This window comes from Arachis ipaensis, chromosome B9, assembly GCF_059453495.1.
Source record: "Arachis ipaensis isolate K30076 ecotype BB chromosome B9, ASM5945349v1, whole genome shotgun sequence".
In the NCBI taxonomy this organism is placed as follows: domain Eukaryota; kingdom Viridiplantae; phylum Streptophyta; class Magnoliopsida; order Fabales; family Fabaceae; genus Arachis; species Arachis ipaensis.
This window is the reverse complement of record NC_142444.1, coordinates 138,418,515-138,433,387: the sequence shown is the minus strand read 5'-3', so window position 1 is coordinate 138,433,387 and position 14,873 is coordinate 138,418,515. Positions and strand designations below refer to the sequence as shown.

The following is a 14,873-nucleotide window of genomic DNA, read 5'->3' as shown; positions in this document are numbered from 1 at the left end:
GTGTAAAAAGTTTTTCCTAACTTAAATTCTAAGCTATTTATACACTTTCTTCCATTGATCTTCAAGCCTTGAATTGGGCTTTTGGCCTTGATAGAATTGGGTTGAAGATGGCTCCAATTGGTTGCCCTTAGTGTTGAGAAGAGATCTGTGTGAGATTTTGAATTCTGATGCTTCACGTTTGAGTCAACGTTTGAGGGCCAACGTTGACTCAAACTCCATTTTAAAATAAACCAGCAAAACCAGAAAGCTTGCTGTCATTGGCGTTTAACTCAATGTTGGAGGGCCAATGTCAGCTAACCCACGAGTACGCGTACCATGCGCTTCCGCGCAAAAGGGGCAAAAAGCTCATCCACGCGTACGCGTATGGTGAGCGTGCGCGTGGATGCAAGATTTTCCTTTTTTGTAGTTTAAAACAAGGAAGGGGACGTTGGCCTCAGCGTTGGACCTCCAACGTTCCCTCCAACGTTGGCACTTTCACGCGTACGCGTACTGTGCGCTTAGGCGTCCATTGCTATTTTTTTCATCCGCGCGTACGCGTCACTGACGGGTACGCACCGATTCAAAATTTCCCAATCTGAATTCTGGGCTGAGCATCGTGGACGTTGGAGGCTAGCGTTTGATGCAACGTTGGACCTCCAACGTTTGGTCTTGGCGCGTACGCGTACCGTGCGCTTCCGCACAAACAGGTCAAAAATGCTTATTTACGCGTACACGTCATAGGCGCATACGCTCCACTCAAAATTCTTTCAGCCCCATAATTGATCATTTTCTCATAACGTTGGGGTTAACATTGGACCTCCAATGCCACCTCCAACGTGAGCATCAGCCATGTTTACAGAGAAGTGCTCTGTTTCTCTTCCAACGTTTGAGGCAACGTTGGTGGTCCAACTTAGCCACCAACGTTGCTTCTTCTTCATCCTTTCCATGCTCCTTCTGTAACCTTCCTCCATGCCTTCCTTCACCTATCATTAACCAATGAATGCTTCAAAGCTTTGCTAAAATCATGAGAATTCTTATCATTCTTAGCATACAAGTCATCATAGCATAAATCATCATGAAATTGCATCAAATTACTCATGGTTGAATGAATATAGGCATACATGAATTTCTACCCAAATGGCTTACTTATAACTCAAGAAAGTGCATAAAACCTATTAAAAACAAAGAAAAAGGCTTGTGAAACTAACCTAAGATGCCCTGGCATCACCTGGCGGCGGCAACGGTGACAGTGACACCCACCAGCGCTGTCTCCCTCTCTTTCCCCCTCTCCTTTTCTTCTTCCTCGATTCTCCCATTTTTCGTTCTCCTTTTTCTTTCCCTGTGTATGTCTATTGTGTTTAAATTTTAGAAAAGGGAATGGTGTACCACCCTACCACATAGTGCTTTATGCTTAAGTCGTACAACAGAGGTAGTGTGGTATTACGACCTCTAAAATAAAATATATATACATAATATAATTGAAAGAATATAATATTCGAGGAGCCTTGAAGGTTGTTAAAGAAAAAACGTGAAAAGAAAAACGAATGCTCATGTACAGAAACTTGTATACGAAGAAAAGTAATTACACACACACACACACACACACACATATATATATAACAAGAGCGGAGTGTCAAAAGATACATAATATCAAGCTCCGGCCCAACCTGGGAAGCCAAGGCCGGCCGGAGAATATTTATATAAGTATATACAATCCCAAGTTCCAAAATATTCAAAATAAACCTTAGTTCTCCAAAAGCCTCTATGAGGAACAAAAGTGAAGCATAATAAGGAGAAGTCTATATATATATACACATCAAAACACCCAAAATACAAAGTTCCAATTCTGCTGCGACAGGAACTCCAGACGCCTAGCAAAGGGCTTCTCGACTTGCATCTGAAAAATGACAACATATGTATGGAATGAGAACTGGAGGTTCTCAGCATGGTAATAGTGCCCACGTACATAATATATATGGTATCGAGAAAGCCAGAGGCAATTCTAGATCTCCGACACTCAGATTTAAATCTTAAAGTTTATAAATTAAAAACCATAAACAGGGTAGGTTATCTAAGGCTCTTATTTCTAATTCATTTCTAACTTAAGCCCTAATTTCTGCCTTCTTCCGATCCTCCAAAACTTCGATAAACAGACAAGCAAATATAAACAAAGCAAACACAAGTAGGATACAGATACGACAAGTAGCAAATATAGTAGGTAAGCATGATAATCACATAGGCAAACTCAATTAATGCACAATCAATCAAAACACACATATGCATATAATGTATGCCTTTCCTACTGGCCGTGAGCTCACGTGTCGGTTAAACTGCCTGAACCCGACACATCTAGTAACTAACTCGGAGATGGTATCTAGGTTGCGCATCCCCAGGAAGAACACAAATGAAGGAGAGTGCATTTCCACCTTCTCCACATCCACATCATGATAAGAGAGAAAATCCTTCGTCCTCAACTTGCCAACCTCGTGAGTGAGATGAAACCCCCGTCCTCACCACGAGGGGGGATAAAACCTCCGTCACCATCACGACACCGGAAGCAAGAGCAAAACGGGTTGGAACCTCCGTTCTTGCCTAGTGCAGGCGCCAATACAACTTTCGAGGTAACACGCAAGCAGGATCACACCCAGACCTTGCCATCTCAACCAATTCGGCCATACTCAGTCATCGCTAATCTCAACATTCACCTCTCAATTCAGTCATCAACTATATGTCATCATCAATTCTGCACTTCCTCAACCATACTCCACCACTTCACAAACTTTCTTCACTTCTAAGTCACCATCTCCTCAAGGTTCAATCCCTCACTATGATTAAAACTAAGTTTAGGGTCTTAAATAGTTAAAATATAGGTTTACATGTTCAGAATCATGTTTAAATCACAAAACTCAATTTGCTGAAAATAGGGCTCCGCGTATGCGAACCATGTCCCGTGTACGCGGAAGTGTTATTTTTCCTGACTCGCGTATGCGACTCATGTCTGCATACGCGAGTACACTGGACAAAGGCGAACGACTGCGTAAGCAGCCGTGTTTCCGCGTACGCGTGTGCCTCATTTTCCCAGGCCGTGTACGCAACCCTTGTCCGCGTACACAAGTGCACTGGACAGAGGCGAATGGTCGCATAGGCAGCCATACTTCTGCGTATGCACCCCCTTCATTTTCCTTAAAAAGCTGCTAATAGTACAGAATTCACATTTTTCACATCCAACTTCTAACGAGCATAACTTTTTCGTTAAAAATTATTTTTCATCCGTTCTTCAAACGGTATAAACTTCACGGACCCAGTTTTCAATTGAAATAAATTTAAAAAAGTTTGAGGATTCGGAAGCTAAGTTATGGCCCATCGAAATTCGATCAAAAATCATATTTTTCCTAAAAAATACCAACCTCTATTTTTACCAAATTTTCATTTTCAAACCAAACCACTATCAACCAAAACACTTCCAAAACACTCATAATCAATACCAAATACTTATAAACCTTTAATCAATCATTGATCCATTTAAACTATTCAATTCTCAATTCCTCAACTCATTCAATATTCTCAATTTAATATACTTCAAGTCAATACTCATCAATACTTAACACAACAATATTTCTACATATACCAACTCATACTCATTCAACCAATACATACTCATACCTAACCAATTCTCATTTACTCAATGACCCATCAATACACAAATTCATGAATTTCAACCCCAAGAATTCATAATCAACATAATCTCATACTCAATCATTAAAGTATTATCATTAAATCACCAACCATCAACCCATTTCAAAACAACTCAATATTTTCATTAAGGTTACTAACTCATAACATACATACATGCTTCAACATTTTTTTTGAAAACAAAAGAGCTCGATACACTAAAGTGGAGCATACATTGTCAACACAAAGACAAACAACTCCAAGAAGTACCAATCCACCAATGAAAAAATTCGCATGTCATCTCCGGCAAAGCCATCAACAACATTAGGATCGTACACCTCGCCACTCGTCGCAGCTAAGCATGGTCATGTGGATGATTTCTTCAACTCTTTTGCTTTTATTCTGAAATATCCTCCTATTCCTCTCTATTTAAACTATTGCTTTATAACATACATACATGCTTCAACCTATCTTATGGTCATCTAGCCTGAATTTTCATAAGACATTATATATTACATACGAGAAACCAAAACCATACCTTGGCCGATTTCTTCCTAAACCAGAAGCACCTCAATTTCACTGTTTCCTTAAGCTTTCACTTTACCACAATCATACCAACACAAGTTCCCAGCCTCCAAGCTCAAACTCAAGCTTCCAACTTCATCAATTTGGTTCCAATTCACATATATATAATTTAATTCTACACAAACATCACTAAAATCAATATAGAAGTTGCTAATTTAACAATTTCACAAGGGTTAAAAGTTTTTTACCTTACCAACGGAAGTTTGGGACAAAGCCTAGTGACTCCTTACCACTTGAGCACACCTAACATCGTTAAATCACAAAATCTCAAAACTTAATAACTTAATATTTTTGAATTTAAGGAGAGAGAGACTGGGTGAGAAATAGCTGATTCCTTACCAGATTGTTGGGTGGATTTTGCAGAAAATTTTGAGATGAACGCGTGGCCGCTGACGGCTCGACAATCGAAACTCCGAATCAAAAGTTATGGGCAATTTAATGTTGTGGAGTTTCACACTTTCTTCCCCCTTCTCCCCTAGCATTCAACGTGATTCCCTTTCTTTTGGGGGAAGAGTGGCTGAAGCCACATATTAATGTAGTATTGGGTTGGGCCTTGGGTCCATTTTAAATTCGGTTCAATCGGTTTGACCTGTTCGATTCAATTTTGAGCTAAAATCTTTGAAATTAGTGTAAAAATTCATATTTTAATTATTTCATCCATTATAAATTGAAAATTTTAATTTTCTAATATTTTTAAATAATAATTAATTGATTAACTAATTATTTATAAATTCGTGGGTTTTTCAAATGGCAGTTGGGATAAAGAGGTTAGGGTTAAAGTTTTCAATTTGGGAATTAGGATTTTTTATTTGGGAATTTAGATTAAAAATTAGGGATTTTATAAAAGAATAAAGATAGAATAGATATGTTGATAAAATTAGAGAGTATAATAACAATTTTAAATCAAATATAATCCATAAAAATTACTTTAAGTATTTATTTATCAATTTACAAATTATTTTTAAATAATTACTCTAATTTAAAATTAGAGATAAATCAATAAATTTTTCTTTTAGTTTATAAAGATGAACTAAATTCTAATTATTTAAATTAAATTAATAAGTTCTCACTATTTTTGAATTATCAAAATTTTAATTTCAATTATATAAAATATTTTATTATAATAAAATTTATATAAAAATATTAATTAATTTAAATTTTAATTATTATGAAAATTACATATGACTCTTAATTATTTTTAAATTAGAAGTATCATAAATTTTTATTTAATTACTTTTTGTAAAATAATTTTTTAAAATAAAATTCTCAACAAATATAATAAATCATAAATAACTCATTATTTAATTTTTAAAAATTCGGGATGTTACAAATAGTTTCAATACTGAGTGGGTATTAATTAGTCATATTAAATTTACTAATCAAAGGTTGGTGTCTAACAACACTCTTTAATGACCTGATAGTATGAAGTAATATATTTTTACTAAGAACCCAAAAAGATTAAAGTATAATCTCTTCCATCTTTTCAACTCTTGGTTAATCCTTAAAGTGTAGTTTAATTGTCAAACTCTAACTTGTTACCATTATTATAATGAACTCTGAATGACCTAAGAAACTCATTTATTCATTCGATCAATCTCCTTGATCAATGTTTTATTTATTTCGATCATTATAATCATAGAGCTCAAACTCTTTACTGAGAGTTGACGGATTTTTATTGACTAATCATTAATTTTATAAGTATTTAAATCATACTCAATATCCATTTAACTAACACCCCAAAATATTAGATGTCTGAAATCAAAATATAATAAATAGATTGTTAATTATTATGATAGTCATAGGTCAAAAAAATTTTAGTACTATGTTCATCTTTAAAAGTATCCTATTAACAAATATGCAATAATTATAAAAAATTTATTTTTCGTTATTATGATTACTATCATAACTATAAATGTTTAAATTTAATAAAAAATCTTATTATATTAACTCTTCGACAAATTATTTAACATATAATAGATTAAATTTTCGTCATACTACTTATTTCTAACCATATGTATTTTGATGATTAATTTTTCAAACATAAATTTGATTAAGAATTATTTAAATCTTAGTTGAAATAATAAAATATACTGTACTTGTATATATCTATCTTTCTATTTAACTAACTTCATTATTATTATTATTATTATTTAAAAATAATTTTAGTCTTTCTTTATTAATTGATTGAATAATTATTAGATAATCTATAAAATATATAATGAAGACATAAGGTATTTATTATATATATTTTTTACTAAGATACCGTTCATCATATATAATTTATAAAAAAATGTGTTTTATTATTTTAAATACTTGAATAATAATCCTTTTATTCAAAAGATAAACCGTTTACCATATGAATTAACATCACATTTGCTATTATTATATATTTTTAATTTATAAACAAAATAAATTAATAGTCAAGATTGGACCTATTAATATACCAGTGTTGTAAATGAAAGATTATTTAATATTTAATATTTTTATGTTATTTAATTTTATATGCTTTGAATAGAAAAATAGTTCTAAAGCAATCCAAAATTCTCTTTTTTGCTATTAAGTTTTTTTATTTTATATTTCTTAACTACCACTTAAATAATTGAATAATTTTAAATGTAATTAGTGTGTAATTATAGAAAGGGATAAATATTGTTTTGGTTCCTAACATTGAGGGTTAGAATCGAAATCGTCCCCAATGTAATTTTTAATTTAGAATCATCCTTGACATTTTTAACAAAATCGTCATTTTTAATAAAATTTTTAATTTTATTACAAAAGTACTCCTATTCTAATAAATAAAAAATAAGTAAAATTAAAAAAAAAAAAAGAAGAAAAGAACGCCAGGAGAAGGGAGAAAGGAAAAAGGGAAAGAGGAGAGGAGGGAGGAAAAGGGGCAAGGGAGAGGGGGAGGGGGGACGGCAGCAGTGGCGGCGACGAAGCTTGAAGCCGCCGTCGCTGTCAAGAAACCCTAAACACTCACATGATTCATCTTCAAACCCTTACACTTACCGAACCCTTGCAAAGCTGCATCTTTTGACTAATTCAGCGCCAACCTATTACCCCATTTCTCCCTGAACCGTTAGCACCCCACCTCCTAAACGCTCTCACTATATCGGTAAATGGCTCTAATGCGGCAACAGCGGGAGTGAATCGAGCGCTTCAACTAGTGGTGGTGGTGATGGTGGTGGTGATGGGGGAGAGGGAGGAGGGGAAGTGGAAGAAGTCGGAGAAGAAGAGGAAGAAAATGAAGAGGAACATGATGGAGATGGTGATGGTGATGTTGATGGGATTGGGTGGCACCGGCAGCATGGTGTTAATGGTGTTACGTCTCTGCGTCGTCATCGGGCCTTGGAGGGAGACCACGCCGCTGAGCCGTCGCTGCCGATTCGCCCACGAACTGCCGTCGGGAAAGCAGAACAGCAAAGAGCAGATATGCACGAGGAAGGAGAAAGGACGAAGCGCCAGTGGGTCTGCTTCGGTTTCTGCATCTGCTTCTTCTTCTGCATCTGCTTCCGATTTTGCTTCTGCATCTGCTTTTTCTGTTGAATTTTGCTATTGAATTTGCTATTTTTACTGTTAAATTTGCTATTTTTGCTGTTGAATTTGCTGTTTTTGTTGTTTCTACATCTGTTTTTGCTGTTGCATCTGGATTTTGCTTCTTCTTCTGCATCTGTTGAATTTTGCTATTGAATTTGCTTCTTTTTCTACATTTGTTTCTGATTTTTCTATTTTTAATTTTGCTATAGAATTTGATGTTGTTATTTCTGAATTTGAATGTGTTATTATTGGTGTTCTTAATCTGATTATTAGTGTTTGATGGAAGTAAGGAAGGTGGGTGTGTTGAAGTAAGGGAGGTAATGGTGGTGGTAAAGGTGCTGGTAGTGGTGGAGGGTATTTTTGTCTATAAAAATTTAAAAGGACGATTTTAATACGAAATAAAACGTTAAGGATGATTCTAAATAAAAAATTACATTGGGGATGATTTCGATTCTAACTCTCAACGTTAGGAACTAAAACAATACTTATCCCTTATAGAAATAAGGTAATTTTATATTTTTATCTTTTCAGCATTATCAATATATTTATATAAATTTTTTTATTATCTTATGTCTTATATATTTTTGCTCTCACAATTTAAAATGTTTGAATCCGTCACTAATAATACATAATCAAATAATATTGTGATACATGGTACAATCATTCACGTTAGTATGTCACGTGCTATTGATCGATTCATTATTATACTATTACTCTGTGGTTAAATCATAAAATAACATGTGTCACTAATTAACAATCCACATCATCAAGTCACGTTAGCATACTGTTGACAAAAAAATAAGTCACTAACTAATATAATGCACTTTTGCCAATTTTAAAACATAATTGGTGGTGCAATTAGGATTTCCGAAATCTTTTAGTCCATGACAAATTGATACTTTGGGGCTTAAACAAATCCATTTAGCGTTATCACATTATGGACTAGACTGAACAATCATTAATACAAACCTTAAATGTAATTTCAACAAACACATACAAATGAGAATCACTACAAAAAATAACGTAATTATCGACGCTAAAAATTGATAACTATAATTTTTGTCGATATTTTTCGACGACTTGTCGTCAATAAAATTAAAAAATAATTAAAAATAAAAAATTAAAATCAACAATTAAACCGTCTATTATTTTAGTAACCTTATAATATTTTATTGACAGAGTAATGGGCAAAATTTTTTTTTTAAAATCGTCGGATGGATTGTTTATTTTAATATTTATAATATCAACTGTATCGTCAATAAACTTAAACGATGAAGATCCCTCTTTAAAATTAAATAGATAATATGTTTATTATATAAAGATTATTAATTTTTATTTTAACAATGGCAGCTATTATTAAATTATAAGCCATATTTAACAATGGCAACTATTATTATCGTCTCCAGAAATACCCAGATACACCGGAATAAGGCATATTTAACAAGAATTTTTTAAATTATAAGTCGTATTTTATTTTGAAAAAATTTATTTATATTTTTGTAAAATTCATTTCAAAATAAAAATACGACTTATAATTTAAAAAATTCTTGTTAAATATGCCTTATTTCGATATATCTGTGTATTTTTGGAGATGATAATAATAGTTGCTATTATTAAATATGGCTTATTTTTTTAATTTATAATTAAAATAATTCTAAAAGAAATTATGCTTGTTGTCGGTGTATTTTTGCGCGGAATTCAAACAATTCTATAATTTTTATAGAATTCACCAGGTGCGGTGAACTTGCTCTAAACAAAAAAAATAGTATCAAAAAAATTAAGGTTCAAAATTGGTGTTTGGGAAAATATAAATTTCTCTTTTTATTTCTGGAAAAAGCCCCTTACATTTTACCTCCGACATTTCACCCCAATTCGCGCATTCTCCATTTCCTCTTTGCCATTTCACCAACCTTCTCTCTCCGCTGCCGCCGTGCCGTCTTTGCTCCGCTGCCGCCGCGCCGTCTTTGCTTCGCTGCTCCCGCGCTCGTCGTCGTCGCTCACACTCGCCCCGCTGTCGCTCTCGTTCAGTTAGTCTCTCTCTCTCTCTCTGCAGTTTCATTCTTCAACTCTAACTTTGGTCCCTCTGATCTTTTCTTCCTCGCGCACAGCAAATACAAAAACCTCCATCGATGATTGACCTAAAATTCTGAGCAAGGATTAAGGAGTGTTTGATAATATCTCATTTTATCAAAACTAAGCATGATTCCAGTGGTTTGTGTGATGGAATGGATCCTTCACAGCAAGCACTACTCAAGGGGAGTGAAAATGTCAGTCATGGTTGTGATTATTGGTGTTGGTGTTTGCACTGTAACTAATGTTAAATTTAACCTCAAAAGTTTTTGTATGTGCCTGTCCGACGGTTTTATCAACATCTTTGCAACAAATTGTAATTATCATATACTGTTCTGATTCTGCCCCTCTATGCAGGCAGTATGGCTCTTTTAAAGTAAAAAAAAAAATGAGTTGTAGACTTGTGCTATCATTTTCTCATGTCATTTTATACATTGTGAATTGCAATAATCAAAAGTGTGTCTAATGGAACTCAATTTCCCGTAATTAATAAGTCTTAGGGTATTCAATTTTGGTGCAACATTCAGTAGTAGACCAAAGGGTAAAAATGTCCAAAGCGTTAGAAGTGATTTTTTTCTGTTAATGATAGTGGTTATTTTAAAGCTTTAGTGCAATGTTTCTGTTTTGGTTTTCTTTTGCTTATTTGGTTGTGTTTTAATCCTAATAGTTTTAAATGAAGCGGACAGAATGATTAAATTAGTGTTATGAATTATGATTGATAATAATAATAAATATTTGCTTCATAAAGGTAGTCCTATATTAGGATACAAACCTTCTTTTAAAGCATTTGTTGTATCAAACACCATATCTTTAATTTAAAAAAAACACACAAAATATCCCTTTTAAAATAAAAATAGATTTTGTAGTTGATTTTATAAGACAGTAACTTGTACATCTTATTTCTATGTGAAGTAAAAGATAATTTAATAAATTAATTTTAAGATAAAATTAATATAAATTCTAATCAAAAGATTTTATTTTTTTAATTTTATTTATTATGATTATCTTATCATATCTTTATTTTTTGTTGCATATTTATACAATTTAAAGATAAGAACTTTTATAGACATACATACCATAAGAAAATTTCTATTGATTTTTGTCTCATGCAATTTTGAGCCTCAGTTTTGAGGATTTAAATTAAAAAAATTAATATCCATAATAAATTAGAACACCCAATTTTTTCATAATAATGAATAACACAATCAGAAATTCCATTACTAAAAAAAATCAATCGATAAAGTCCGCTTCTGTTTTTAAAATATTTTTAAAAATTTTAAAAAAGTCTCTAAATTTAATTTATTTTAATTTTATTTTTGATGTTTCAATTATATTTTAAATATATTTTTTATTAATTTTTTAATAACCAACTATTAATCACTATTAGTTATTTTAATCCTGATCTTAAATTAAAAATTCTAATGAACCCATAAATTTTTCAATTTAGAGTAAAAATTAAGGTTAAAATTAAAAAAGGTTAAAAGTGAAAAAAATATACTATTAAAAGAGTAACGAAAAGAGTATAATTAAAAGATATTTAAAGTAATTAAAAAAAGTTAGTTATCTAATATTATTTATTAATTTAATACTTATAAAAAATTGAGTGAGTTTGATTAAATTACTTGTTGCTTGAAAAATTGTGTCAAGTCAAAGCTTTTGTTTTTCTCAATTTCTCTCCCCTTCAAACGAAAACAGCAATGTTCCCTCAGCATTAGCCCTAATCACTGTTTTCTCTCTTTCTCCAAGAGAAAAACAACACCGACATCATTGCTTCATTTATACACACTACTCAAAAGATAATACCGTCGGAAATTGTTGCTGCCGATCTGTTTCTCCGGTGACCCTACTCCAACGCCGGTGAACATTCTCAAAATACAAACAGAAAAACGAAGAAATCTGAGACTCAAAAAGAAAAAATGAAAAGGCAGGAAACACTTCTCACTGTGTCTGAACAGAAGAAAAAATCCGAACAAGACAATGAAGAAGGAAACGACGTCATCCAGCTCGTGGTGATTCCACCGCCGTGCCGGTCGTCTCGAGCACCGCCAGGGTCACGGCGCGTGACGTTCACTGACTCCAGTTAGATTTCATAAAAAGTTGTTATTTTTTTCCTCCACATTTACACCACTTTCCATTTACATTTTAACAAACTTTGCTGCTCTCATATACAATGAGTTTAAAGTTTAAACGTTGGATTAATGATACATGGTTATTTAAAATAAAAGTTTAGTCTATTTAAACAAATTTTGTCGAGTCAACTCTTTTGTTTTTAATTTGCAATTTTAAAAATCAGTTTGTTTATAGATACTCTGTTTCTTTTATTGTTTGTAGATACTTTCTTTTGTTAACCTCATGCATGCTACCTTCACTATCTTCATTATGTCGGTCCATCCTAGAATGAGATTTTGAAAATTAAATAGAATTTAAAAATAAAAAATGAAAACTTTCTATTTTTCCCATAATCTAATTTAAAGTGACACACTCTGTCTGAAGCTTATATAAATGCTATATCTAAAAATAGGAAACCAAGCAAGAAGCTAAAGAAGAAGAAGAAGAATGAGTGAAGAGGAACTAGGTACTTTCTCAACGATGGATCCTTGGGATATGATAGATCTTTTGGATACGATAGATCCTTTTGATATGATAGACCTCTATGCGGACATGAGTAATAATCAATCACCTCAGCCACAGCCGGATAGAAGGAATATGGTAGAGCAGTGTGCCATTGACGTGGGTGGCAATCAACCACCTCAGCTACAGCCTCCGCCTCACTCTCAGCCCAAGTCCCAGCCCAAGACGCAGCCGGATGTAAGGGAGATTACAGTAGCTCAGTTTTTCGTTGACACTTGTGGTTATCAACCACATCAGTCTCACCCTCAGTTTGATATGGTTGTTGCTGAGTGTTTGCCGGAAGCTCAGCCTCAGGCTCAGTCCCACCCTCATCCTCAGCAGTTTCAGCAGTTTCTTGCTGACGTGTGTGGTTATCAACCACCTGAGTCTCAGCCTCAGTCTCAGCCTCAGCCTCAGCCTCGGCCTCAGCAGTTTCTCACTGACATGTGTGGTTATCAACCACCTTGGTCTCAGCCTCAGCCTCAGTCCCACCCTCATCCTCAGCAGTTTCAGCAGTTTCTTGCTGACGTGTGTGGTTATCAACCACCTGAGTCTCAGCTTCAGCTCCAACCTATGCAACCTCAGATCTGGACTTGGGAGGAGAACAAAGCCTTTGAGTCAGTTATTGCCAATTGTTTTCATTATACTAAACACGACCGCTGGGAGCTGATCGCTGCTCGTCTCCCTGGAAAGACCCCGGCGCAACTGCAAGAATGCTTCAAGAAGCTGATGAAGGACATCAATGTCATCCATAACGGTTATACTGCAAACACTCCTCTGAATGCTGCATCTGAGAACATGACTATGACAATGGCTGCTCCTGCCACCACATTGGAACACAACCCTGTCTCCATTCCCATCATCAATGCAACAACCACCCCACCACCACCGCCTTATAACACTGATCATCAACATCACAGGTTTGTACTTTACATATTTTCATTCTCTTTTTATTTCTTTATTTATTTTTAGCCGATACATATTTTCATTCTCTCCTCCCACTTTTTCTTTCTTTTTAATTACTTATTCTATCTTTCTTTTTTCTTAAAAGTTTTATGAACAAACTGTATAAACAATGAACGTTTTTCTCCCTTGATTTGTTTTTTGAATAAATAAATTATTTTAAAATTACAATAATAAACTGTATATTTTTCTTTACAAAAATAGTCAAAATAATCTTATATCAAGAAAAGAAAAAATTAAACTGACAAATTTTGGGGCACTTGTTAGTCAAATTATTTTATCATTAAATAATTTACAAGGTGTTAATAAATAACACAAACATTTGTTTCGTTCTTTTTTGGAAAAGAAAAAATTTATGTTGTTTATAAATTTTGTTTATCAAATATTTTGTTTATTTCTATCATGGCAGGGCGGAGGTAGTCGTGGCCGCAGCGGAGAAGGCAGCACCAATGGAGGCAGCAACAAGGGAACAAAACCAATCTGCCAACCCCAACAATACAAAGAAATTTTCTCGTTGGACTGAAGATGAGCATAGGTATTCATTATTATTATATTGCTTCTTTTTTTCTCTTATTTATTTATTTATTTGTTTATTTATTATCTAGTTGAATATTAGTGTTTACACAAAAGAAGAAAGTGAAGCAACTAGTATTAGCATATCACTTTTTAATTTGAATATGGAAGCAAAAGTGGTGTTGCACTCGGAGCCATGTGGTCCGAATTCTCCATCAGTAACGGACAGTCCGAATTGTGTTTGATATTCTATTTCATACAAAAATTGACAACAACAAATAACTCGGAGGGTCCGTTTTCTAGCTTCCGAAATTCTTTGCCCAACCACAAGTCGGACCATGTGATTTTTTAAGCAAAATTTTAAAATCAAACAACTCGCATAGTCCGATTTGTGTACTTTGAATTTTTTTTAACTTTTTAAACACAAATCGGACTCCCACAATTTTAAAAAACACCAAAAATTACTATGTTAAAGTATATCACTCATTTGCTTCCATATCAAAATTTTTTAGCTATTAGCATGTAGTAGCACTTCTCTTGTTTTAGATATATCTCTACTTTGTTGTCTACAATATATAAGTCTAACATTCCTCTTTTGTAAGGCCGACTCTGCTTCACTTCATTGCTTTCTTCTTAATCCAAGCTTTCATATGTACTTATGCATTAATAACTAGCAATTTGAAAGAGCTCTAAAGTAATTGCAAATGAGGCATAGTTTTGTTGATTGCTAAATTCGTTTTGTTTTGACAATGGTTGAGTGGTTGACATAATAACATTTTTGGTTGGACTGAAAACCAAAAAAAAAATGTTACTAATTAAAATAGTTTATGTTTTTGTTTAAAATTTTTTAGTGTAAAATTTGTTAATATTTATTTTAAAAATCATGTTTTGGTAGATTATTTGTTAGACGGTACCAAGCAGAAGGTACAAATTGGTCAAAATTT

The 14,873-nt window shown here is 33.3% G+C and overlaps 1 protein-coding gene across 1 annotated transcript; it reads left to right on the top strand.

Moving 5' to 3' along the window:
* Nucleotides 1-12,399: 12,399 nt before the first annotated feature.
* On the top strand, nt 12,400-14,021 carry LOC110266190 (uncharacterized). Its single transcript, XM_021110288.2, has 2 exons — nt 12,400-13,373; nt 13,826-14,021. Exons 1-2 carry the CDS (start codon nt 12,400-12,402, stop codon nt 14,019-14,021), a joined length of 1,170 nt encoding a protein of 389 aa, XP_020965947.1.
* The last annotated feature ends 852 nt before the right edge of the window (nt 14,022-14,873 follow it).